Source organism: Carassius gibelio, chromosome A12 (assembly GCF_023724105.1).
Source record: "Carassius gibelio isolate Cgi1373 ecotype wild population from Czech Republic chromosome A12, carGib1.2-hapl.c, whole genome shotgun sequence".
NCBI lineage: Eukaryota > Metazoa > Chordata > Actinopteri > Cypriniformes > Cyprinidae > Carassius > Carassius gibelio.
This window is the reverse complement of record NC_068382.1, coordinates 12,691,112-12,715,787: the sequence shown is the minus strand read 5'-3', so window position 1 is coordinate 12,715,787 and position 24,676 is coordinate 12,691,112. Positions and strand designations below refer to the sequence as shown.

Here is a 24,676-nt window from a genome sequence, read left to right as displayed (position 1 = left end):
CTGAAACACTATTTCAGTTATTTCAATGTCAAATAAATAATGAAATACTTACATGGTGCTGCTCTGTGAAGCTTTTGAGACTTTAAGAGAAGTCATACTGGATTTTCTGAGGAGAGAAAATTATCAAAACCAGTTTAAGTAATTACGTTATGTGCAAATGTAACGTACGTTAACATGGATGTGTAACTATTTAACAAACGTAAACGAAAGAGTTACAATGAATAAACACATAAACACGTAAACAATGAATAAACACGTAAACACGTAAACATCATGCGTACACCAAACTAATAATTATTGTTTGTGACCTTGTGTTTGTGGTCCCCATTTCGTCCCACAAAGTGCATTAGACTCGTAAGCATCGCGGCTATGAAATTAATGGTTAAAACAAACATACAAAAAAAAAAAAAAAGCATACAGTCTAATGTGTCAGTGTAGGAATTAGTATACAAATAATAAACCTGTGTATTTATTTCGGAGTCTTTACTCACCTTGCGCAGCGGTTGTTTCTTACTCTCTTTGATGAATGGAGCCGTTACTTCTTTGTATTTGAAATCGCTCTTCCACGCACGTGCGCGCGCGCTTGAGCAAACAGTAGGAGCGCGAGGACGCGTCCAAACCTCATGCATTTTCTTCTTGACAAAAGCTGAAAAATTATTTCTGAATAATTTAAACTTATTTTATTAGGCAAATAAAAAAAACTCTAAATATTACTATTGTACCGATTGTTATAATTAGAATATTTTTTTATTAATTAAAGTAGCTAATGCGTAATGAGTCATATTTAGTTCAATCATATTTTTAATGTTTGCTTTAAAGTTTCAAGGTAAACTATCCACCTTCGAATGATTTAACATTTAGCCTATTTCAATAAAACTATTTTATTTATTTATTTATTTATGTTTTGACAGAACAAGTGTGAAGATTTTTACATTTAGTTTTTTTTTCACATGGAAAGTGCCACAAAAGTCATTGTTCCATCACATTCCTCAAAAGTAATTAATAATAATAATAATAATCAGTCAAATTTCATTTTTGTCACTTGAATCTCTTGGTTCTTCCAGATGCTGGCTTTTACAAGTGAGATCTTCCAGGAACCACTTTAATGTTAACAGAGCTTGCAGTAACCCTTTTTTTAAATGTGAGTTCCTCCAGGAACCTCCAGAGCACTTTGAGGTCTCAGTGTAATGAAGGGGTGACTCCAGAACCTCAGAACTGGGAACAAAGTGCTTCGAGGATCCCATGAGTTCCTGCACGAACTGCAAAGACTCTAATGGTTCCTCCAGGAACCATATTATGAGAAAAAGAGCTTTGAGGCACTTAAAATACATTTTAAGGTTCCTGGAGTACTCAAAAGGATACCTGAGGCACCTTTAGTTTTTACAGTGTACAATGCTAATTTAATTCAACTAAAAACGGTTGAATAAAAACTTAATTTCAAATATTTACTGTTAATATTATATTTGCATTTCTTAACGCTGTACTTTACCATAACATTACAATAATGGCCTTAATTTGAAAAGCTGTTGATGTGGCTATAATCACACGGTCGCTGCTTTCACACTCCACGTTTCTGCACTGCGCGCACGCACAGATCCAGGATCAGCTAACGTTAACTAGCTGCGCGTCCATGGTGTCGTAGGAAGACTAGACGCCTCATGCTCCATTTCAGCATTTCCCAAAATCCCGGTTTACCTGAAATAGATACTGAATTAACAGTAGATTTGGTTTTGGTCAAACCCGGCTCTTGGGTTATAGTGCAACCCGCCAGAAACGTCAGCTATTCGAGTTAAAGCCAGTATGGACTCGAGAGACACAGCCCCTGATTCGTGGGAACAGGAGGACGATGTCGAGGCCACGGCTGATACCGAGCTTCAGTCCGCCTTCACCGGGCTCAACGTGGACGCTGCGGAATTCGTACCATCCTTTCTTTCCCGAGGTTCACCGGGAGACGCCACGTCTGATGGTAAACTGTCAACGTTAATAAACCGACTTACAGCATTAATGAGGTGTGCCCATAAAAGGGCTTTGAGCTGGAAATGTTTATAGAAGGCTAGTTGAGCGATATGTTTACCACAGTCGAGTGAAGACTTTTTGTACATAGCCAGTTGTACGTTACTACTTCTTAAAATGTTGATTTGGACAACTTCAATACACATTGCTGCTGTCATGAACTAATACCCGGCTAGCCTTGCGTGTCCGACTTCACACCAGGATATTTCCTGTTTCTCCCCTTCATCGATTCTATTAGTTAATACAGGATGGTAATAGTTTCCTTATTAAAATGTTTTACACGGAAATTAACAAGGAACTTTTTTTGGTATCATTAAAATGATGTGTATTTACACGAACCAGCTGTTTTAATCTAAACGCCCCCTCACGGATGCTGTGCTGGGGATGTCACATGACCAGCTGTCGTCAGTGTTGCCAGATCTCGCGAGACAAATAATCAACCAAGTATGTGAAAACAAACCCAAAACAAGCGACTATTTCTACGGGCCCCCCATCCCTAGGTTCTGGGAAGAGACATTTTTTTCTCCTATTTTGGCAACACTGGCTGTAGTTAAATTTTTAATACTACTATTAATAACCTCCCTGTGTCTCTGTCCGCAGACACCGATGCAGTGGCCAGCATGGAGATCTCAGAACCAGTGGGTATGTTCAAACCAGACTGTGCTTCTCTGCTTGGGTTTTGTGTTCTGATATAGTGTTGCACTGCCTCTAATGCTGCTTCATCAGCCATACAGAGGGCAACTTGGGCTTGTTACATCAGCATGCATGTGCTCATATTACAGGCCTTATTTATCTGTACTTACACCTCCAACCACAGCTACTGACCAAGAGAAGCAGATGACAATGTTTCCATGAATGGAGTAGTGCTTATTCATTTAACCCTGTTTCCAGCTGTACACATTATGTAAAGCATAGATTTTCATACAGCTGCAGTTGTGTTTGGTGAATCAGTTGTTACCTTGCTTGTTCTCCGAAGTGTATAATATACGGTACAATATTTGTAATGGCATATAAATCAGTGCTTTGAAATTCCTTTCCTGTCCTCTTCAAATCTTTTTATTCCGTAGTGGTTTCTTACCTTTTTCACTCCAAGGCCCCACTTTATCCAAGATAATTCCCTCATATCTAAGCCGATATGTATTTCTGCTACTTTAAATGTAATGAATATAAATGAATAAAAATTCATTTTAAAATTGTACATCTTTGCATCCTACAAATAAGATTTTAATTTAGATTATTTGAATTTCATTTAATTTAATTTCATTTTTTTAAAGTTCATTTATATGCTTTTTATTTACGTTTTTCGAGGCCACCTAGTGGACCCCGGCCCACTGGTTGAGAACTACTGGCTTATAGTTCACCCAGAAATTAAAATTCGGCCATCTTTTACTCACCTTCATGCTGTTTCACACCCATATGACTAATTTTCTTCTTCAGAACCTGAAAAGGAGAAACGCTGTGTTGGTTGCTCCTTTACGTGCAAAGGCGAATAAAGCTTTCACCCTTTAGCAAAAGCACCATACATGTATCCCACAATAAGTAGTCAGTACAATTTCAGTTAATTAATTGTTGCATTCACAAATTGGTTTAAATGAGAATTAAGAAACAGGTTTAGATTTGTCTTAGTTTTAGCATTTTTGTGGGCTCGTCTCTGCATTTTCCAGGAGCAGGTCAGTGTTTTAGTAAATCTTAGTCTTGAATCCTGCATCCATTAAACACATATGTGTTCATGTGACTGTCCCTACAGCTGCGGTGGAGAATGGAGAGACGGATGACAGTGCAGTGGAGACGTGGGAGCAGAAAGGAGAGCCGGATGAGGAGGAACCAGGAGGTGGATCCCCGACGGACACAGGATTTTGTGGGGATGAGGCACAGGACGAAATGATGGAGGAGGATGAGGAGATGCCGACTCCCAAGCTGCCTCCTCCTCCACCGGACGCCCCTAAGAAAGAACACGTGAATGTAGTGTTCATAGGACATGTGGGTATGTGTTGTGTTGGAACACACAGTTTTAGATTTTCTTTGTAAAAACGTCTGCTTATCTAGCAAGCATTATATCCAGAATTATCTAATTGATTGAGTTTATTGTCTGATTTGTTTTTCTTTTATACAGATGCAGGCAAGTCTACAATTGGTGGACAGATTATGTGAGTCAACTATGGTCTTGGCTGACCTAACGTCCTCTTATACATTATGATATATAATATAACAGCTGCATATTTCATTGTTTTTCATTAAGGTATCTAACTGGTATGGTGGACAAACGAACGCTGGAGAAATATGAACGGGAGGCAAAAGAGAAGAATAGAGAGACCTGGTAAACAGACATTGTTTTTAATGTCTTTTCATACACTGCTGACTATGAAAAGTATGGTCTCTCATTAAGTTTCTTATACTCACCAAAAGTATCAAAAATACAGTAATATTGTGAAATATTATTAAATTCAAAGATAACTATTCTAATACAATTTGAAATGTAACTGATTCCTTTGGCAAAGCTGAGTTTTGTCTAAGATAAGCAAACCTTATGGCATAGTCATTCTTAGATGTCTATGTGAGCACATCAAATATTCATGTCTTTTTGAGTGAAATGTTTGCTCTCATGATGCAGACTGGGTTGAAATGATATCTCATACTTCTGTTTGTCCCTGCAGGTATCTTTCCTGGGCTCTAGACACAAACCAAGAGGAAAGAGACAAGGGGAAAACAGTAGAAGTTGGAAGAGCTTACTTTGAAACTGAGAAAAAGCACTTTACTATTCTTGATGCCCCAGGCCATAAAAGCTTTGTACCCAACATGATTGGAGGGGCATCCCAAGCTGACTTGGCAGTGCTGGTGAGTTCCTCTTGAAACAGCAGGACTGATTATTGCTTCTAGCTCTGTATGATGGCTTTGCCATTACAGGAATAAATTACATTAAAAAAAAAATATATATATATATGTATATATGTGTGTGTTAGACCCTGTACAATTATTTTTACTGTATATTTGATCAGATAAATGCTGCCAACTATTTTTTAAACCCCCAAACTTTTGAATGGTAGTGTAGATATATATTAAAATAAATCAATCTGCAGGTCTTGGCTTTATTTTGTCTGGTTTTATTGACAAGACATTTAAGAAAACCTTGCTTTCCTTCAGGTCATCTCTGCCAGAAAAGGCGAGTTTGAGACCGGTTTTGAAAAGGGGGGTCAGACAAGGGAGCACGCCATGCTGGCCAAAACCGCTGGAGTCAAACATTTGATAGTCCTCATCAACAAAATGGACGATCCCACTGTGAACTGGAGTTTGGATAGGTGAATAAAATATACTTCAGACGTTTTTATTCTTGTATCGTGTCCTTCTTTTACCAATTAGCGCACATTTCCCCGCAGATACGAGGAATGTAAAGAGAAGTTAGTGCCATTTCTGAAGAAGGTGGGCTTTAATCCGAAGAAAGACATTCACTTCATGCCCTGCTCTGGAATGACTGGAGCCAACCTGAAAGAATCTTCTGAGCTGTGCCCTTGGTACACGTAAGTATAGCATGGCATTTTTCAGGCTACCATGTAAATATGAAGGTGAAATCAGACTGAAAACTGGGAATTTACATTAACTCTGAACTCATATAGGGGGTTACCGTTCATTCCACATCTGGACAGCCTGCCAATCTTCAACAGATCTAGTGATGGTCCCATCCGATTATCTATTGTGGATAAATACAAGGTAAATGAAAGCTGGGATTGTTATCTTGACATTTGATGTCAGGTTTGATGACTTTACAGATGCTAGAACAGTTAAACGCAATCTCACTAAGTACATAAGCATACCGTATTTTCCGGAATATAAGTTGCATTTTTTTTCATAGTCAGGTGCGACTTATTTATACAAATTAATTTGACATGAACCAATACAAACATTACCGACTCCAGCCGCGAGAGGGCGGTAATGTTTTCTTTTGGTTCTTGGTTCTAAATGCGATTTATAGTCCAGTGCGACTTACATATATTTTTTTCCTCGTCATGACGTATTTTTGGACTGATGCGACTTATACTTAGGTGAGACTTATAGTCCGAAAAATACGGTAAGTTGCGTAAGCAACGTGCTCCTCAAAACCACATCTGCTGCTCTTAAATAATATGCTAGTGTCTATCAAGAGTGTCTTACTGCTCCAAATACTGCTGTTGTATCAGTTTCTGCTGAGGATTTTCAATTATTTTAATGTCACAGCATGAGGGAGTGTTCTGGCAGGAAACTTATCTAGTAGAATGGAAGAAGGAAATTGTTTTCTCAGCGGTTCTCTTCCCTTTCAGACTAAATGTGTGAGGTATTATAATACCAATAAACTAAACTAGGTCCAGTGTTCAGCACATGTAATGAGATTAAGTTATTTAGCCTAGCCTTGCTAGAGCTGGTTGAACCTTCGTGCTTATTCCTAAAAATTGTACGCTTTATTTTTTGCAAATGAAATCATAAGAATTCATACAAATTCAGAATGTGAAATAGTTACATTCTCTCATGAGATATTTTATTCCATGTTATGATTAGAATTTGAATTCTATACTATTTGTCTAATTGAAACAAATCAATAAAGTTGAAATGCTACAAGTGAATTTAGGCATCACAGCAGTAAAATGTATAGTAAAAAATAAAAAAGAATATTGGTGTTTTTTATGGTTAACTTTAAGTGCGTGTTGAATGATGGCAAAGGTGCATAGCCTAATACTGATCAATATAAAAAACCTCTAACATCGGCAGATAGAGTCTGTAATTTTCCTTAAAAATCTTTTGTGTAGGACATGGGCACTGTGGTGCTTGGAAAACTGGAATCTGGAAGTATCATGAAAGCACAACAGCTTATTATGATGCCAAATAGGGTAAGACTACTGTACTGTTTGTTGTAATCACAATGATTCTTAGCCATTTTCTGGAATTTTCACATTCAGTGTCTGAAACGTTGTTTGTTCTGATTTCCCAGCACACGGTGGAAGTGTTGAGCCTTCTCTCAGATGATGTGGAAACGGATTACGCCGGACCTGGCGAAAACCTGAAGCTCCGGCTCAAAGGCATCGAGGAGGAAGAGATTCTCCCAGGCTTTATCCTATGCAATGCTGAGAACCTCTGCCACTCAGGGCGCACTTTTGATGCCCAGGTAAGGATTTCCACACAATATTGTGTTTCGTTATTTAATTTAGTCATTTTTTAAGCATGATTTAAAGGCTTTTTTCTTTGTTCTTGTTCACAGATTGTCATTATTGAACACAAATCCATAATATGCCCAGGTTACAATGCAGTACTACACATCCATACCTGCATAGAAGAAGTGCAGATAACAGTAGGTGTTTTTGTGTGCACTCCTAAAAAATTCAGACATAAAAGGTGTAAACTCCGAGCTCTGTGGTTTCGTAGCCTAAAATATTTAACTGTTATGTTCCTAAAAACCTCCACAATTAGGCGTTAATCTGTCTGGTGGACAAGAAGACAGGAGACAAGAGCAAGACTCGCCCACGCTTTGTCAAACAAGACCAAGTATGCATCGCCCGTCTTAGGGCCGCAGGAACTATCTGCTTAGAGACTTTTAAAGACTTCCCTCAGATGGGACGTTTCACCTTAAGAGATGAGGGTAAGATATTAACTAAATCTAATATGATAATTCAAACATCACATTTCCAGCAGTTTGCAGATCAAATACATTTAATGACGTAATATCTAAAGATGTTTTATGTAATTTTTTTAAGGTAAGACAATCGCAATTGGCAAGGTGCTGAAGTTGGTACCTGAGAAGGACTAAATGCAGATTGAAGGACTTCCCTGGTGCACTCTGGGATTGAGGAGGACACAGAGATGTGTGCCTGCCAGATATCCTCCAAACTGCTCCATCTTCCCACTGTGGATCAGTCTAAGAAAATTACTTTGGAAAAAGGACATTATCAAAGTGACCGTATCAATTTTAGGAAGAATATTAATATAGAAAGACAAGCTCAGTGTTACAGCTTTCTCATATTGAGAGCTCAGCTATGCCACTCATGTAGCCCAATTGTCAAAGCCAGTTTCTCTCCACTGGTACATAATCTTAAAATGGATGCAATTTTCTTGTAAGGTATTGACTTTTTAATTTTATGTTAAAAAAACGAGAGCGGGAGTCTTGATGTCATCTCTTTGAAAGGTTAATGCCATTACTGTGTGCCCCATTCAAACATAACATAGATAATTTTCTCTTATAAGAATGCAGGGTCTCTGATTGCATATTTACAGCAGCATCATCTGGGCAGATAGAGGCTGCTGACTGTTTCGTTATGGCATGAAAGGGGCCCATACAGGGTCTAAGCTTGCCAGTACCCTTGCTCTTTACCTGGCAAGTCCAGCAAGAGTCACAATCGTCAAGATCAGGTCATAGAATGACACTTATGTAGAGATGTAATAATGCACAAGCTTGACATGACAAACTTGTCATATCAGCTGGTGTAAATTCTGTATCCTCCTGTTGGGGATGGAAACATCAATCTTCCAAAAAATAAAACACTAAAATGACTTCAAATGAAAATGTTTGTGTTCAATGCCCTGGACCTTGCACTGCTTTTTAGTAATTCTAGCTGGAAAACCAAATGGGCATGATTAAGGCAGAGAATAATGCAACACTGTATTATTAATAATGTTACATTTAATTTCATTTATTAAGTTGCATACACTTTTAGACCATTTTGAATTTTATGTATTAGTATATTTATAATCATATTTCATGATTTAAATGGGAGTGCACGAGCCATGCTGTTTTATGTATGCACAATGCTCCACAGACAAGCTTTTTATTAAAGAAATGTATGAATAGCATACAAACAACGATTGTGTGTATGTATCTCATAAAACATTAACCACGAGTTTAGAATATACAAATGAAACAATAATTATGTTAGCATTGCTTTCATGCACTTTATTCTTATTAACGTACTGTTTGCTGTTTTATACAGTCTATGGTAATTGCCCAATAATGTTGGAGATCCTACACAGACAAGGCTGACAGTCACCTCGCATACATAATGTTTCAGATTACACATATGATAGGCTATCGTGTAAGGCTAAATATACCGTTTGAAATATTGATGTTTGTTTACTGAGTTTTCTTGACTTTTACGCTACTAATCGAAGACGGATTATTATTTCAAAATAAAAGTGCTTGTGACGTTTAATGTTACTTCGGAAATACGCATGCGCATTTATGCTGTCTCGCTACACGTGCAACATGGAGTCCCCACGAGATAAAATAGATTTCGATCGCTCTCAGGTAAACTAGACAAATTTGCTATGTTAACCCTTACATTGTTGTTAAATGTTAATAATTTTGTTAGTATGTTTACGTTTGGGTGTCTAGTAACTAAACAGGCCGCATGTTTGCTAACTGCTGTAACCAAGCACGCAGGTCACGAAGTAGTTAAGATATAAAACATATATGTTATCTTTGCTTTTATTTTTTGTTTCGTGCATGTGCCTGAATCACTTGTATTAGTCTTGGTTTTGGTTGCTGTCTTTGTAAAATGTTTCATGGCTGATTCTGAGAGCTACTATTGTTTAAAAGACATTAGTTAATAACATGTATTTCAGGTAAAGAAAGCTGTACATGCATTACTGGCATATATAAAGAGCAGCTCCTCGTCCCTAAAGCTCTTAGAGAACGATGGTCAGGCCATCTCTCTACTGTTAACTCTATGGACAATCCCTAAAAAGGAGCAAAACATTCGCATGTAAGTGTTTCAATGAGAAATCAATCTAGAGTCATTGGTTTAGAGAAACATAAGTTCATTAAATATGTTATTGCTCTTACCAAGTTTGCTTTGCACCACAGTCCTTTACCTCATGGGCTGAGGACAGAATCCGGAGACGTGTGTCTCTTCACCAGAGATGAACCCAAAATGACCTCCGAACAGACAGTGAGATTCTACAAGAAGTTGCTCAAAGTGAGAGGGATCCAAAATGCCATAGAGGTAATTCATCTGTCTAGTTGTTATAAGTTTAGTAGAGTTACACGCACTTCAGCAAACCCTTTCCTTCTGTCTCCGTGCTGGTCATGGGTTTAAAAAGGGCAAGAGTAATTCAGCGTGTATCCAGACGAGTCTCCTTTTCTATTAGAGCTTGTCTCTACAAACTTTGAAACAGTCATGACTTCCCAAGCAGGTCTATTTTTACGTGACAGTAGGTATTATGAAATACGGTGTCATCTTCTCTTTACAACACATTTTCTATTGGTAGGTGATTCCTTTCAACATGTTGAAAACTGAGTATAAGCCGTTTGAAGCCAAAAGGAAACTGCTGGGCAACTTTGATTTGTTTCTGTCAGACGCACGCATCCGCCGCAGGTTACCCTCCCACATTGGGAAGCATTTCTATGAAAGGAAGAAGTAAGTTGTTTCTAACTGTAAGTACACGCGCACACACACGAACAAACATTTTAGTGCAGAATAGAGAGACATTTCTTGTTATTTGTGTAGTGAAGTACTCCAAATAATAAGACTGGTATAAACACACACGTTCAAATCTTACGTCATTTATGTTAAAGCGATAGTTCACCCAAAAATGAAAATTACCCCATGATTTACCCCCCCCCCCCCCTCAAGGCTAGGTATATGACTTTCTTCTTTCAGATGAATGCAACCAGAGTTATATTAAAAACATCCTCGTTCTTCCGAGCCTTATAATGGCCATGAATCTGTGATATTCAATAGTCCAATAAAGTTCATCCATCCATCATAAAAAGTGTCACACACAGTCCTGAAGCGAATCGATGAGTTTTTGTGAGAAAAATATCCATATGTAAAACTTGTGCAAACTTATTAGCATATTTTCACCGGAGCTTATGCTGCGCCAACATATGAATCTGATTGCATTCGTCTGAAAGAAGAAAGTAACATACACCCAGGATGCCTTGAGGACGAGTTAATCATGGGGTGATTTTCATTTTTGGGGTGAACTCTCTCTCTAAAATATGCATTTATGAAACCGCATCATGATATATAAATAATTGCACTCATCTGGAGCTTTAAAAAGTAGTACATGTAAACATAAATAATATAAAACTAGAGTTCAGAAATATAAAAACTGTCCATGTTAAGCCTATCACTTTTTTTATTTCTAAAAGAAAAACAAGTGATAAAAATGTGGTCACATCTACTGTTCCTCAGGGTTTAAATTCAGAGAATTTGAGATCGCTTCACTATTGACGATAGACAAATTGCCTGTGAAATTTCGGCAATCGATCACATCTTTAACTTTGTAGGAAATGTGCTCTGAGATTGATCACTGAAAGTGTTTCGATTATTTGTATCTATCCAGGTTGTCAGTCATTGTGTATGCCATTGATTAAAGTTCTTTCTCTGTCTCAGGGTTCCTCTGTCGGTGGATCTGGAGAGTAAGCATCTAGCCAGAGACATGGAGCGCCTCATTCATGGCACCACACTCACGGTCTCAAATAAAGGCTCTTGTTGGTATGAACTTTTTTTTTGTGTGTGTTACAGTAGGAAGAAGCACTACAGCAAACCATTTCTTGCTCCATCACAGCTAGAAATGGGTTAAAACAGTGCAATAGTAGCTCATAGTGTATCCAGACGGGTCTCCTCATCTGTTGGAACTTGTCCCTACAAACTATGATACATATATATTTTGTTTTTATGTTTGACCTAACAGTGTGGTTTATCACTACAGCATGGTACGTGTAGCACATTCAAGCATGACAGCAGATGAGATGGTTGAGAATGTGATGACGGCTCTTTCCACCATCTCTGCAAAGCTAGCAACGGTAAGTAAGAGTTTTGTGTTTGTAACCAGCCCTCTTTCTTTTGTGCACTGTCATTTGCTATTCATTATTTGCCTATTCTTGTGTTTTTAACAGGATGATGGTTTTTATTTCTGTTCCTCAAATTTTGACCTACAACCTCTAATCTATGATTCCCTCTCAGTCAGGAAAAAACATAAAAATCATTCATTTGAAGAGTCAGACTTCAGTTGCGCTGCCCATCTACACCTCTGACCTGAGTCACCTCGCATTGGTGGAGGAGGCCCGCAAGGAAGCCCGTTTAACAAAGGTGAAGTTGCTTAACAAATGCAAAACCGATATTTGGCCAAAAATAGTTTGAATGAGAAGTCATTCGGTCATTTTTAGGGAGCACAAAAGAGGAAGAGAGAAAACAAGAATACAGAAGTGTCAAAGCTGATAACAAAAGAAACCGAGGAAGAGAAAGACGGTGAAGAGGAGGAAATATCTCAGCTGGTGCCATTCGAGACACCAACCAAAAAGCCAAAGTGGGAGGTCAGTGTCTCACAAGGGAGTTAATAAAGCCAGTATTTACACTGCATTGATGTGGTAATGTCATAATGGTGTATGATAAAAAAAAAATACAAATTTAATATAAAATCTTTTTTGTTTTGGCAGATCATATCTAAAAAAGGACTGAAAAAAGCACCCAAGCCTGCTGCTGGCAAAGTACTAAAGAAAATCATAAAAGACACAAAACTGACCAAGAAAATACAAAGGTCACAGCATGTGATCTGAAGAGAAAACCTAAAAAACAAATAAAATAAATTTGTAAATGCTATTAATTTCTCATCCTGTTGACAGTTGAATTTGTATGACATGTTGCTTATGGGGTTCAGGTGAGCCTTTGTTCTGATCCATGTGAAATGAAGCCAGTCTTTGGTTTTGTCAGCTTTAATTGATAGTATGTTCCATTTACAGAAGGTATGTGTAATAGAGCCAACCACTGAAGGTGCTGTAGCCCTTTTGTAGTTGTTGGTTTACTACTTCTTCCCCAATCGGAGTCTGTGGCAGCCTTATGAACTGTAGGTTGGAAAGTAATAAAAACTTGAACGCTTATAGTGGTGTTCCTGAATTGTAATCTCGCCAACTTTGGGGATCTGTAGAACCAATTCCATAGCACCATCATAGGTTCAGAAATTGAATAGTACACCAGGTTACTCACATGGAAAATTGTAAATTTGTAAATATTACTACTTTTGATGTTTGATTGTTCTCACGTGTAGTGTGTTTTTGATGGTCATTTATCCTCACGATAGTGATGCTGATAATGTTTTCTGATTAAAGCATAACTTTACTGCTCAACATCTAAGTTAATTCACTATAGTGTACTTTGAACCTAATTTTTACAGGTGTACTTTAAGCACTGTAGTCTTTAGGGCCTACAATGATGCAGTATGATACAATTCAATAAAAAATGGATTCTAATATACAATTGTGGATATGGAGAAAAGGTATCCAGGAGTTGGTCGCTGTAAACGTGCATTTTGGTTTGCTGTTTTTCATGACATTTTTGGACTTTTTGTCCTCCTGGTTGGTGTGTCCTGGGACATCTTTTTCCATGACTTTTTAATTTATGCTGGAGCTGTGATCATTTGAGTCTCATCTGGTGGGTGTTTTGGTATGCTGGTAACACTGAAGTTCCTCCTGAAGAGCTGGAGGACGACATTGCTCAGTACAAACGCATTAAAGGAATTTCAGGTGTTCTGTGTAAGTTCTCCAGCAGTCTCTCCAACAAGCTGAGGAATTCATTCAGGAGAAAGGGAAGAATTAACCCTCAGGCTGAAGGCTCTCTGGCAAACCACACAGCTGGAGCTGATCAACCGGTTAGCATTGTCATGAGCTCCTGTTTGAATACACAACCACCTGAAACGATCGTTTGGTGATATAACATATAGGTAGCTCAGATATAAACCAGTGTGAAACAAGTACAAAGTTCAATCTTGCATGTTATTATCTATTAGCATTCTGTTTTTATTTCAATAATCTTGCAATGTGCATGCTTGTTAATCATTTATAGCATTCTGGTCATTAGGAGGACTCCTATTTTACAGGAGGGAGAATCAAAGACTTATCTTTTGTACCACACACACCAAACTTCTCTCGACATTCAATGTCTGGCTCTGACTTGCATCTTCATTCCCACAGTGCTCTGCGGGGAGACCCTCCTCTTCACATCTGCATCCATGCTGCCTAGAAATGACTTGCCTTTAGAATTGATTTGTAGATCTTTAAGATCGTCAGCTACTTTTTTGTATAATTGATTATATATATATATAAATATATGTATGTATATATATATATACAGAGGTGGGTAGTAACGAGTTACATTTACTTCGTTACATTTACTTGAGTAATTTTTCGGGGTAACGAATACTTTTCGGAGTATATTTAAAGATGGGTACTTTATACTCTTACTTGAGTAAATTTTTTGGGAAAAATCTGTACTTTTACTTCGTTACTGTGGGCGACGCCCCTCTCGTTACTTTATCTTAATACAATAAATGCTTCAGTTTATTCCAAACGCGCCGTCTACTTTTCTCTGGACAATGAGCGATGCCCATTCGCGAATGATTCATTCTTTTGAGTCAACTCTGTTCAAAGGCTTGATCAAACCAGTCGGCAAACGAGTGAATTGGTTCATGAATCAGTTTGATTGAGTCGTTCAGTTCCATGCTGCACGCGCTGAGCTCTGAAGCGGTTCACTCAGAGTTGTAACGTTTAAGAATATCAGCAGCGCTGAAAACGTGGCTATGGAACTGCACTGAATTGAAAGCTAATCTGCAAAGGCTATTATTTGCTTGCGGTGGAGATCCTTATTAGATGAACGCGTGTGCTGTCTACTGTTTAACAGGTAATAACTTGGGCTACATTCGATTACAGTACACGATACCACTGTGACATTAGTTTGTTGTACGTGTGTGGCTTGTAACAGGTTGAATGCAGCTTCCAAAAGACAAAGAATAGCCGATTAAGATTTTATTAATTTTAATACAATCACACCAGTGCGAGTAGGTTCAGCAAGTCATATCATCAGCTGCTAAATTTAGATCTGTGATCGCTTGCTGGCGCTGAGCCAGAGACAGACGCGTTTTTACAGCGCTGCGCTTTAACCAATCACACACGGTTCTGTTGAGCTTTTGAATGCAATGGCCAATCAGAGGCGTTCCGATGAGTCATCGCTGAAATGCCGGTGCTTCCTTCACTCGCTCACTTACTGAATACCTCTTTCTGCCGAATTGTCTCGTCAGAAACAACAAAGTGCAGATGTGTGTACGAATCTATAATTAAGATATTGATTTCACAGTGTTAACAGTTTCAGTGATTTTAATGGTAGTTTCTGAGAGTGAATGAAATCTAGACTGTCAGTGAAAATTATGTTTAATGTAAATGTTATTTTCTCTCTTTCTGAACAATGAAAGATTAGTAGCAATATTTATATCACATTAACTTTCAATGTTAAATTCACATTTAAAATAAAGTAAGTCGTATTAAAAATATGTTATGGCATGATACCTATATTTGTTACTTAAATAAACAGACAGGGTTTTATAATAAATTACATAAATTGGATTAAAGGCTGATGAAATATATACATTTATACACACACACATACATTACATACATTTTTTGTCTATATATCTATATAAAAAAAGGCTCCGTATATATGAGCCAAAGTAACTAGTAACTAACTACTTGAGTAGATTTTTTATCCGATACTCTTTTACTCTTACTCAAGTAACTATTCAAGACTAGTACTTTTACTTTTACTTGAGTAAATATTTCTAGAATTACTTTTACTTTTACTTGAGTAAAGTTTTTGGGTACTCTACCCACCTCTGTATATATATATATATATATATATATATATATATAAAAACATTTGTAAAATATTGTTGAACTTTTAATCATATTAAACTATGTTTGTATTAATGTAATATGATAACGTTATTTAATAAACTAGTCTAATATGTTGTACCACTATATCTAATAAGCAGTACTTAATCTCACGTGTTTAACAGCATCAGGAAAATATTATTTGTGTTATGTATACAAACTTTTGCAATTTAAAGCATAATTATTAGTCTGTTATTGTTTTATTTGAAAGTTTTCTATTTAACGATGAAACAATTATTCTGTTGTAATATTAACTGTAAAAGATTTGCTATGGGGAAACCTTGTTAACTAAGAGTAAGTTCACTTTATATGGGAAAAACAGTAATATACATTTAATGTAAGTTTACGGTAAAATACTGTTTATAAGTAAAAAAAATAAGTCATCTTATAATTTACAGTGAAAAAGTGCAAACTTACATTTCTAACTTTATATTTGATGGTATTTCATATAGATAATTTTGCTGTGTAGTAGTTTTTGTTATCAATTATTTATATTAGGGCTTCACTTTAAAATTCATGTTTATTGCATTATTTAAGTGTTTGTTACAATGATGGTGTTATTTATTTGTACAAATTCTACATATTTGTATTTACCTCAGCTTTAGCAAAGGCTACTTTTGATGAACCTTGATTCTTATTATGATGGCTGTCATTATGTTAAAGATACAAAACAGATTTTACTAATGTGTGGACTTTACTGGATTAAATTGTAATTTAAAAAAATAAATTACAGTTATAAACTAAAATGTATGGGTTGTTTATTAAATATGATGACATTTTATGGAATTATTCCTGAAGCTTCCAGTTTTCGTCTGTAAAAAGTACAGGTTTTTATAATCGTCTTTACAGTGTAGTTACAGTGGCGGTTAAACAAAAATGGAAATTTTGTTGAAGAATCGTTTTTGTCATGTGAAAATGTCACTAAAATTTAAACTGATGCCAGTGCGAATGACTAAAGGGACATCCCCTCCTTAAGACATATTTACATACTGGGCATAATAAAATGTTGTCTGCTGAGTAAGTTCATTGATGCCTAGCACCTCAGTGGAAGATGCTTCTCTTAATATTGCTGCTTTACATTATTATTTATGCTGAGGGAAAATGTGCAAAGAATTATTATTACGATGGACTTCTTGAAGAGTGTCAACCTTGCTCCATTAGATGCAACTCCCCACCAAATATTTGTAAAAGATTTTGCACCTCAAGTAAGTATTGTTTTTATATCTGATTCAAAACTTTCATTTTCATATGAAACTAACACTATGATAGTTGTATAAGCACAATGATTTTACTAAATGTAATAGTTATAATAAGTCAACATATTTCTTGCAAGATCAGTAAGTTGCTTAGAATAGAAAATAAATTCAATGTTTACTGCCCTGAAGAAGCTATATAAAAATATTCAACAATGTAATATTCAACATTCAATGTATAATAGAATAGTTGTCAATTTATACATATGTTCTACAAGACAAATTACCTTGATTTATACAAATGATGTTGTATGTTAAAAACCAAGAAGATGTAAACTTAAGAAATTTTTTATAAAAAAAAGTTATTTTGTCTTGTGAAATGTATGTATAATATAAATGCATAAAAATAGCTGTTCAATAGGTTACTTAGGGCAGTACAAAATAAAATACCAAATGCAATTATTATTTAATTACTATTATTCAAATAAAATTCTTTAAACTCTTGACAATTCTACAAAAGGTATGATCAATTATGAGTAGAACTGTATCATGTATCATGAAATCCACAATGTCGTTTGATTTCAGTCTCTTATTCAGTGCCTCATTGTGTCCTTTTCAGTCCCAGAAAACGAAGTTGAAAAGAATCAAAATATTCGTGTAATTTTGATCGTGTTTTTTGTGTTCCTGGGAGCTTTCACAGCACTGACCATTATTCTGCGAGTTATACGCAGAAAAACCTGTAAGCCCATCATGAAAAAAGGTACACTGGTGAAAGACTTTTGATATATTAAGAACACGTAACTTTTGTCCAAATTATAGTACATTGGTTCAAATGTTAATTTATTTTTAGTTTACAGTTATATGTAATACGTGTAATATATTATTTCATTTTATCTGATTTGTATGTCTAACTATGCTTATTCTAGTGGTCAGTATTTTTTATAGTGATTGATTGTGTGGGAAACAAATTCTGATAAAGTCAATGTCACTCAGTGATAGGTCAAGATCAAAAGACATCTGACAGTGAGAGAGGCTCGAATGTAACAGAGCAATCTGAAGATATGGATGAAGCTACAACTTATTTGCCAGATGGATTGAACCGACATCACTACAACTCCAACCTGCCTCTTCCCTCCACTGAGGAAGGCACTACAATCCTGGTTACCACGAAGACAGTGCAAGCTTACCACTGTACACCTGTCACATAGGGAGGAGATCACTGGAACTTTTATAACAGCGGCAGACTCCGAAAACACTGCACATCATCTGGTTTACAGTTATAAGGAACATCATCTCAGCTCTGTCCAGACTGGGTAAAACTTTCATGACTACTGCATGGATGCACTAATAATGGACACTGGCCTTGAACTTGAACACAAGGATGGTTGTGATGATTTGACTGTCAGAAGTGGACATCTGTTTTCTTTAGATGTAAGAATTATGTGTGAATTTAAAAAATGTTTCACCATATACTTACACTTTTTTTACTTAATGCAAAACCAGTACAAATCTATGTTGTATCATTGTTAAATTAAAAAGTGTTGCTTTAATAATGAAGTCTTACTATTTGTAAATATACTTAAAGAAAGTAAAAAATGCATGACATTAATGTAATAAATACTTAAAAGGATAGTTCACCCATTTTTTTACTCTGCCATCATTTTTCCCCTTAATTGTTTTCCAAACAATGTATGAAACTTTTACCTTCCAAAATGATCTGTTAGGCACAATGATAGTCTCAGTGATCATTTACTATTATTAGTGATCACTGTATGAGAAATAAAAAGACCCGTGCAGGTGACGGACAGTTCCTTTTGTGTTTCACTGAAGAAATAAAGTCATACAGGTTTGGAACGACACTAGGGTGAATAAACGATGACGGAGTTTTCATGTTTGTGTGAACTGTCCCTTTAAATCATACTTTCAGAATCAATTGACGTAAATTCGACTTCAAAATATTTGTAAGTCTATTTTTTTTTTTTTTTATTATTAGGCTATGTAGCTTTGACCCACGTGACAATGTTTCTGTCACGTGACAGCAAGGCAGCGTCATGTGACTGACCCGAGCGCTCGACAGTGGTATTAGCGAGCTCTCGTTAGCACAACGATACAGTTTAACTCGGTAGAAACAATTCACTTATGCTAAATTCTTAGGGTAATTCATAAAACATATGAGTATTCATAGTTGTGATGCAGTAAACGGCTTTAAAAAGTGCTAGTGTTGTCTAAGCTAGGCCTCGCTTTTACTCTAGCGTTTAACAGCTCTGCAAATGAAACTATGGAGAACGATCCCAAATGTAAACAGTGTTGTTAAACATCTTTGGGGATTAATCTGATACGTTTGTGGACCTACACTACAGCGATTCATGTCGCTTGTTAAACCGTTTGCTCTGGAATTTCAGAATGAACGGTGAGTTGTTAATGCGAGATGATGGATTTATGCTGCTATGTTGTTTATTTGTAACGTTACATGCCCCTCATTTAATTGTTATCGATAGATTGTTTGTGAGGCAGCCGGAGGTTTCAAAACATTCAGTCTCTGTCAGTGTGGCGTGAATATGCAGATCCTAGAACGTCATACTTATTTATGACAAGAGCATTTAAAATGGAATAAAATAGAGGAAAATTTAACTGTAAATTTGAATCTGTCTGCCTACATATCTCCATATGTACAGTATCTGCGACAACTTCCTTATTTCTTTATCTGTTGTTTTGAAATGTCATGTCAAATGTGTGTCAAATGGGCTTCATTCAGGACGAAAATCACAGTGCATGAAATGAATGACAGTTAATTATGGCAGAAGATTGACTGCATACATATATATAGGTACACAAACATACACAAATATATCTATATATAATTGTGTATTTATGGAGAAGGAATAGATCATTATATTCAAACTGACAGTGCCTACCACTATTAAGAACTTCTTGTGCTTCTCTATTCAGTCAGTCTTTTACCAAATTGTTAATTGTTGTTATTAATTTCATGCTCTGTGATTTTCATGTGTTTATTTTAACTGTGATTATGCTGTTAATATCAGTGATTTCTAAGGACACTGTACCTTACAGGCACGCAGCAAAATGACCTGAAAAGACAAAACCTGTTAGAGAGACTTCTTGATGCTGTTAAACAGGTAATGTAACACTGAGCTGTTTCAATGACTTTCTGATAACTTATTTGTTTCCATTGCTAACATAAAAAACATTTCCTCTTTGACAGAGGTGTAAAGAATACCTGAAAACTATACTTGAGTAAAAGTACAGGCACCTTACAGTGAAAATTAAAGTCACCAATTTCAAAAAAACTTGAGAAAAGGTTTTAGAGTATCTGATTTTAACAATATTTTACTTCTACTAAATATATAGGCTCAAAGATGCACTAGTCAAAGAGAAATATATACGTGAAAAATAAGTCGATTTTTGAGAAGAGCAATCATGTTTATTTTTCTAAAACCAGAATAAAACTGAACACCTCAGAAAATTGCAAAAAACAATATCCTACATAAAGGCCTCTTCAGTATAACAATGAATATTTTTTTTGCTTAATTGTTTTTTTGTACATTTACAAAAATAACAGGATAAGAATACGGAAGAATAGTGAAAAAATAATGTTAAGTAAAATTAAAAAGTCAAAGACGCCTTGAACTGGATGAGGTTTAGGCCTCATTGTCATTGCGGAGGAACTCACATTTACATAATGTAGCCTTGTTGACAAATTTGGGTGTGTAAGGGCAAAACACACAAAATATAGTACTATCAGAGCCCTACAGTTGGCGATATCACTTCTTTTGTAGCAGAAATAAACTGCTGCAGCAAACACTAGGTAATGTGTAATTGCAGCACTCATTACAATTGTAGTAGAGTAAAGAGTACAGATACTTTGTAGAAAATGTAGTGAAGTAGAGAGTAAAAGTTGCTAATATCTTTTATACTAAGTTAAACGACAGAATATACTCAAAATATACTCAAGTACAGTAATTAATTACATTTAGTCAAATGCTTTACACCTCTGCTCTTTGACAATGCTGGCTTAGAACAAGGAAAGAAATGGTATATAGGTTTTTCAATTCTGGATGATGACTTCTAGAGCTAGATATAGATATCATTCACAAATCATGTAAAGCAGAAGTGAATTAGCCAGTTAGCCAGTTAATCAGCCAATATCCATAGAAAGAATGATAAATTCTGATTTTGATATTTTTGCTCTGATCTCTCAATTTTTTTATTTTTAGTATGGATAAAATATCAGGATGCCTTTTATGAACAAACACTCCAGTGCAACATAATTCCCTTTTGTGCCGTTCCATTTTATTTGGAGTGCAGAAAATTAATGTTAATGTTTCTCCCATTTACCAGCTGTTTTATTTCGTAAGCGAGTTGACAGATCTGGTTATTAAATATTAATATTTATCCAGGTTCCTGTGAAAGTGCTGCAGAGGTATATAATGCATATAAAACTTTTAAAGAAAATTATGACATTTTCCAACGGTTTGAATAATTGGAATTTTTAAATAAAAGAATGTTAGTTAAGGGCTGAACATTCTTTTTCTAATCGATTCTTTTTCTCCTCAGTGCCAAATTCGCTTTGGTGGAAGGAAGGAGATTGCCTCAGATTCTGATAGCAGGTGCCATAAAAATGTTACCTATTTATTTTATGAACCTGAAAATGGTTTAATAAGACATTGCCAAATTTGTGCGCTTTAAATCATTTGCAATTGTTTCCTGTTTTGCTGTCTCAGAGTCATATGCCTATGTGCCCAGTTTGAAGCAGTACTTCAACACGGCTTGAGGAAAAGTCGCGGTTTAGCCCTCACAGCAGCTGCCATTAAACATGCTGCTGGATTTACAAGTAAAACTGAAGCAGGTACTGTAACTGATTCCATCAAATAATGGATTAAATTCTATATTTTTTTAGCAAGCTGTGTTAATCGATTTTTTAAAGAACATGCTCACTCACTGAACTCTTTGCCCTACTTAATGAGTTTGCCTTAGTTGGTACCCCTGAGAGACATTGCCGGAGAGATTTCCCTAGTAACAAAGAGCACATGTGGTGTTCTGGGTTGTCCATAGAGGAAACAGATGCTCATAAATGCTCATACAGGGAAAACCAGGTGCTGATACTGTTTATGAAACCAGATGGTTATGCAACAAGCCTTGTAAAAATGTCAAAAAAGAGAAACAAGGTTTTTCTGAGGTTAGTCTTTGCACCTGCTTGTGGTTTTGACTGTTTAAAATTAACAGCAGAACTAAGAGTGATACTATGAATCAGTGCTGAGTACTTTTAGCTTTTGAAGAGTAGAAAGTTGATTGCCACTCAGAAAGTAGTGGGGTTTTTGAGTGCTGTTCATTAAGCTTGAGTTTCTGTTGTGAATAATGTACGTAGCTGATGAACTCTGCTCGAAACTCAAGTCCTTAACAAACATACTTGAAGGAATTTATAGCTGAAAGAGTTCACACGTAACTGTTGTGCCAAGTTTTATCTTGCAGATGTTTTTGTCAAATTACGAAACATCAACACAAGCTGTCTGCATTAAACAGAAATTTAAAAAGTTATTTTATATTAATGCTGTCAAACGATTAATCGCGACTAATCGCATCCAAAAGAAAAGTTTTTGTTTACATAATATATGCATGTATGCTGTTTATATTTAGTAGGTATGTATAAATGCACACAAATGCATGTATATATTTCAGAAAAATATGTTGTTTATATATTAAATATATTTATTTATAATATAAATTTTATGAATATAAATAAATGTAAATATTTTCAAAATATATACTGTATGTGTGTGTATTTATTTATATATATATATATATATATATATATATATATATATATATATATATATATATATATATATATATGCACACATAATAAATATACACATAACATGTACATATATTATGCAAACAAAAACTTTGTATAAGATTAATTGTTTGACAGCCCTATTTTATATACATAGAATTCATAATAAATCCAAGTAAATATGTATATATATATATATATATGTCACGGGTTTGGAACGTGAGAAAAGTTATTAATGACATAATTTTGATTTTGGTGTGAATTGTCCCTTAACATTTTTTCCACTGTATTTTTGATCATATAAATGCCTTTGTGGAGCAGAAGAATGTATTTTTGTGAAAGTGGTCACATCTAAACCCACAACCTTTTGACTCTCAGCCCAGATGTTTAACCATGAGGCTGCACCACCCTGTATCCTGTAATACCTAAATGTCACAGAGCCCAGACAAGTATCACCTCCTGAGCCCTAAGTGAGCCGTTTGATAAAGTTTTACATACAAATAGCTGACCAAGTAAAATGCAACATTGTTTTGGTCCAAACTTGGGCAGAAACCATCAACAAAAACAAAAAAATATCAAAAGGGATGTAAATACAGAACTAAAAACTTTCATTTCAAACAATCTTATATAACTTCTGTAATATTTTCTGTCTGTCTGTATTCTCTATTATGAGGAACTGAGAACATTAACATGGCGGTTCATACAGACATCTATTGTGTGTTTCAGAGCTGACGTTCTGGTTCTATGTGAAGGAGCACCTCAACCATCATGAGTTACAGCGCTTCTACTCTCTGCGGAATATCACATCTGAGCAGGGCCGGGGACGGGCATGGCTTCGTTGTGCACTGAACGAACACTCGCTAGAGCGCTATCTTCACATGCTTTTGGCAGACCATACCCGCCTTAGGTACAGGCACCCATAATTCACTGTTGGGAATGTCTTCTTTTACCTTCCTTTTTGTTTTTCTCTACATATCAGTAAAACTCTTTTTAGCTTATTCAAAGCTGTTTAATGGTTCTTTGGTAAATTCTTTAATCTGCCCCATATTTAGTGCCTTCTATGAAGACTGGGCTTTTGTCCTGGATGAGGAGAGAGCCAGTATGCTGCCCACCATGGCTGCAGGTAATATTTAAATGAGTTATTTGCCAGATGCTGTCTAGGAGTTACATGTAGTTTGACGTCCTTTCCTGTGCAAGTCTAATTTCAGTTCACGTGTCAACAGGTCTCAATTCCATACTGTTTGCCATCAACATTGACAACACGGACCTAAATGGCCAGGCCCGCGGAGGGTCGTCTGTGTCCCACCTGCTTAAGGAGTCCACACAGGGCATGAGCAGTTTGTGGAAAGAGTCTACTCAAGGTGTCAGCACTCTTTTGCGGGAAATCGGTACTGCAACTGCAGTGGTTCCTGGTTTTATCCCTCGCTCGGATGCTCCATCAGACCCACTGCCTGTCCTTCCCCGCAGCACTTCTGCAGGTACTTGACTCACGTACCATAACAGAATTCCACATGCCCTGTCAGTAATATGTGCAGACATTGTACTTTTAACGGTACAACAACTTGTGCCCTGAAGGGACAACTATGTACCTTATATACGCCTGAAAGGTGCCCTAATATACTTACAGCAACATTTTTTCGTTCTCTGCTGAGGGGTAAAAAGAAGTTATAGCTGAAATACCTGAGCGGCGGTATACTGTTTCTGAACCCCATAACACTGCTGAAAGCGTTGTCAAGATGAATATGTAAATATGTGCTGTACGATTTCCTCTCAATAACAAAATAAACGCAAATGACAACAGTGGGAAAAGAGCAGTTAAGAAAGCATCTAAACATGATGATGTGGATATGTTTGCATGAGCTTTGTAATTTGGCATTCAGTCATATCACGTCATGTTTTATTTATTAGCACTTTATGCAATAGATTGCTTTTTGCTTTTCCATCAGGGCCTTTAAGTATGACTTAACCTTTTAGGTATAA

General features: G+C 36.2%; 4 protein-coding genes and 2 non-coding genes across 6 annotated transcripts in view; all 6 read left to right on the top strand.

The window, feature by feature from the left end:
- The first annotated feature begins 1,586 nt into the window (after positions 1-1,586).
- Positions 1,587-8,536, top strand: LOC128025170 (eukaryotic peptide chain release factor GTP-binding subunit ERF3A). The gene is made up of 14 exons (XM_052611223.1): positions 1,587-1,966; positions 2,614-2,655; positions 3,761-3,997; positions 4,127-4,160; positions 4,253-4,330; positions 4,668-4,848; positions 5,155-5,309; positions 5,388-5,528; positions 5,625-5,718; positions 6,789-6,869; positions 6,971-7,144; positions 7,238-7,327; positions 7,447-7,615; positions 7,731-8,536. Exons 1-14 carry the CDS (start codon positions 1,801-1,803, stop codon positions 7,781-7,783), a joined length of 1,695 nt encoding a protein of 564 aa, XP_052467183.1. The 5' UTR covers positions 1,587-1,800; the 3' UTR covers positions 7,784-8,536.
- Positions 8,537-9,121: 585 nt separating this feature from the next.
- LOC128025171 (ribosomal L1 domain-containing protein 1) lies at positions 9,122-13,099 on the top strand. Its single transcript, XM_052611224.1, has 9 exons — positions 9,122-9,274; positions 9,592-9,731; positions 9,833-9,971; positions 10,237-10,385; positions 11,367-11,468; positions 11,686-11,779; positions 11,940-12,065; positions 12,143-12,289; positions 12,413-13,099. Exons 1-9 carry the CDS (start codon positions 9,179-9,181, stop codon positions 12,530-12,532), a joined length of 1,113 nt encoding a protein of 370 aa, XP_052467184.1. The 5' UTR covers positions 9,122-9,178; the 3' UTR covers positions 12,533-13,099.
- Positions 10,015-10,145, top strand: LOC128025789 (small nucleolar RNA SNORA55). The gene has a single exon (XR_008186228.1). It is a non-coding gene; the product is annotated as a small nucleolar RNA SNORA55 (small nucleolar RNA).
- Positions 11,508-11,638, top strand: LOC128025790 (small nucleolar RNA SNORA55). Its single transcript, XR_008186229.1, has one exon. It is a non-coding gene; the product is annotated as a small nucleolar RNA SNORA55 (small nucleolar RNA).
- Positions 13,100-16,701: 3,602 nt separating the features above from the next.
- Positions 16,702-18,767, top strand: LOC128025169 (tumor necrosis factor receptor superfamily member 17). Its single transcript, XM_052611222.1, has 3 exons — positions 16,702-16,896; positions 17,504-17,644; positions 17,878-18,767. The coding sequence occupies exons 1-3, from the start codon at positions 16,743-16,745 to the stop codon at positions 18,090-18,092; spliced, it is 510 nt and encodes a 169-aa protein (XP_052467182.1). The 5' UTR covers positions 16,702-16,742; the 3' UTR covers positions 18,093-18,767.
- A 199-nt stretch (positions 18,768-18,966) lies between these two features.
- The window catches only part of LOC128025168 (sorting nexin-29), a 113,771-nt gene continuing 108,061 nt past the window's right edge, over positions 18,967-24,676 (top strand). The window contains exons 1-7 of the mRNA XM_052611221.1: positions 18,967-19,294; positions 19,957-20,021; positions 21,460-21,512; positions 21,627-21,751; positions 23,423-23,603; positions 23,749-23,819; positions 23,920-24,174. Of these exons, the coding sequence (XP_052467181.1) occupies positions 19,288-19,294; positions 19,957-20,021; positions 21,460-21,512; positions 21,627-21,751; positions 23,423-23,603; positions 23,749-23,819; positions 23,920-24,174 (757 nt within the window). The 5' untranslated portion in view covers positions 18,967-19,287. The remainder of the gene's footprint in view (positions 19,295-19,956; positions 20,022-21,459; positions 21,513-21,626; positions 21,752-23,422; positions 23,604-23,748; positions 23,820-23,919; positions 24,175-24,676) is intronic.

Bases quoted from the DNA above. Each gene is read 5' to 3' on its own strand.
- LOC128025171 (XM_052611224.1), top strand. From the start codon at position 9,179: ATGTTACTTCGGAAATACGCATGCGCATTTATGCTGTCTCGCTACACG. The intron at 9,732-9,832 runs GTAAGTGTTTCA...TTTGCACCACAG, and splicing joins AAGGAGCAAAACATTCGCAT to TCCTTTACCTCATGGGCTGA. The intron at 10,386-11,366 runs GTAAGTTGTTTC...TCTCTGTCTCAG, and splicing joins CATTTCTATGAAAGGAAGAA to GGTTCCTCTGTCGGTGGATC.
- LOC128025169 (XM_052611222.1), top strand. From the start codon at position 16,743: ATGCTTCTCTTAATATTGCTGCTTTACATTATTATTTATGCTGAGGGA. The intron at 16,897-17,503 runs GTAAGTATTGTT...TGTCCTTTTCAG, and splicing joins TAAAAGATTTTGCACCTCAA to TCCCAGAAAACGAAGTTGAA. The intron at 17,645-17,877 runs GTACACTGGTGA...AATGTCACTCAG, and splicing joins TAAGCCCATCATGAAAAAAG to TGATAGGTCAAGATCAAAAG.
- LOC128025170 (XM_052611223.1), top strand. From the start codon at position 1,801: ATGGACTCGAGAGACACAGCCCCTGATTCGTGGGAACAGGAGGACGAT. The intron at 4,849-5,154 runs GTGAGTTCCTCT...GCTTTCCTTCAG, and splicing joins AAGCTGACTTGGCAGTGCTG to GTCATCTCTGCCAGAAAAGG. The intron at 7,616-7,730 runs GTAAGATATTAA...AATTTTTTTAAG, and splicing joins TTTCACCTTAAGAGATGAGG to GTAAGACAATCGCAATTGGC.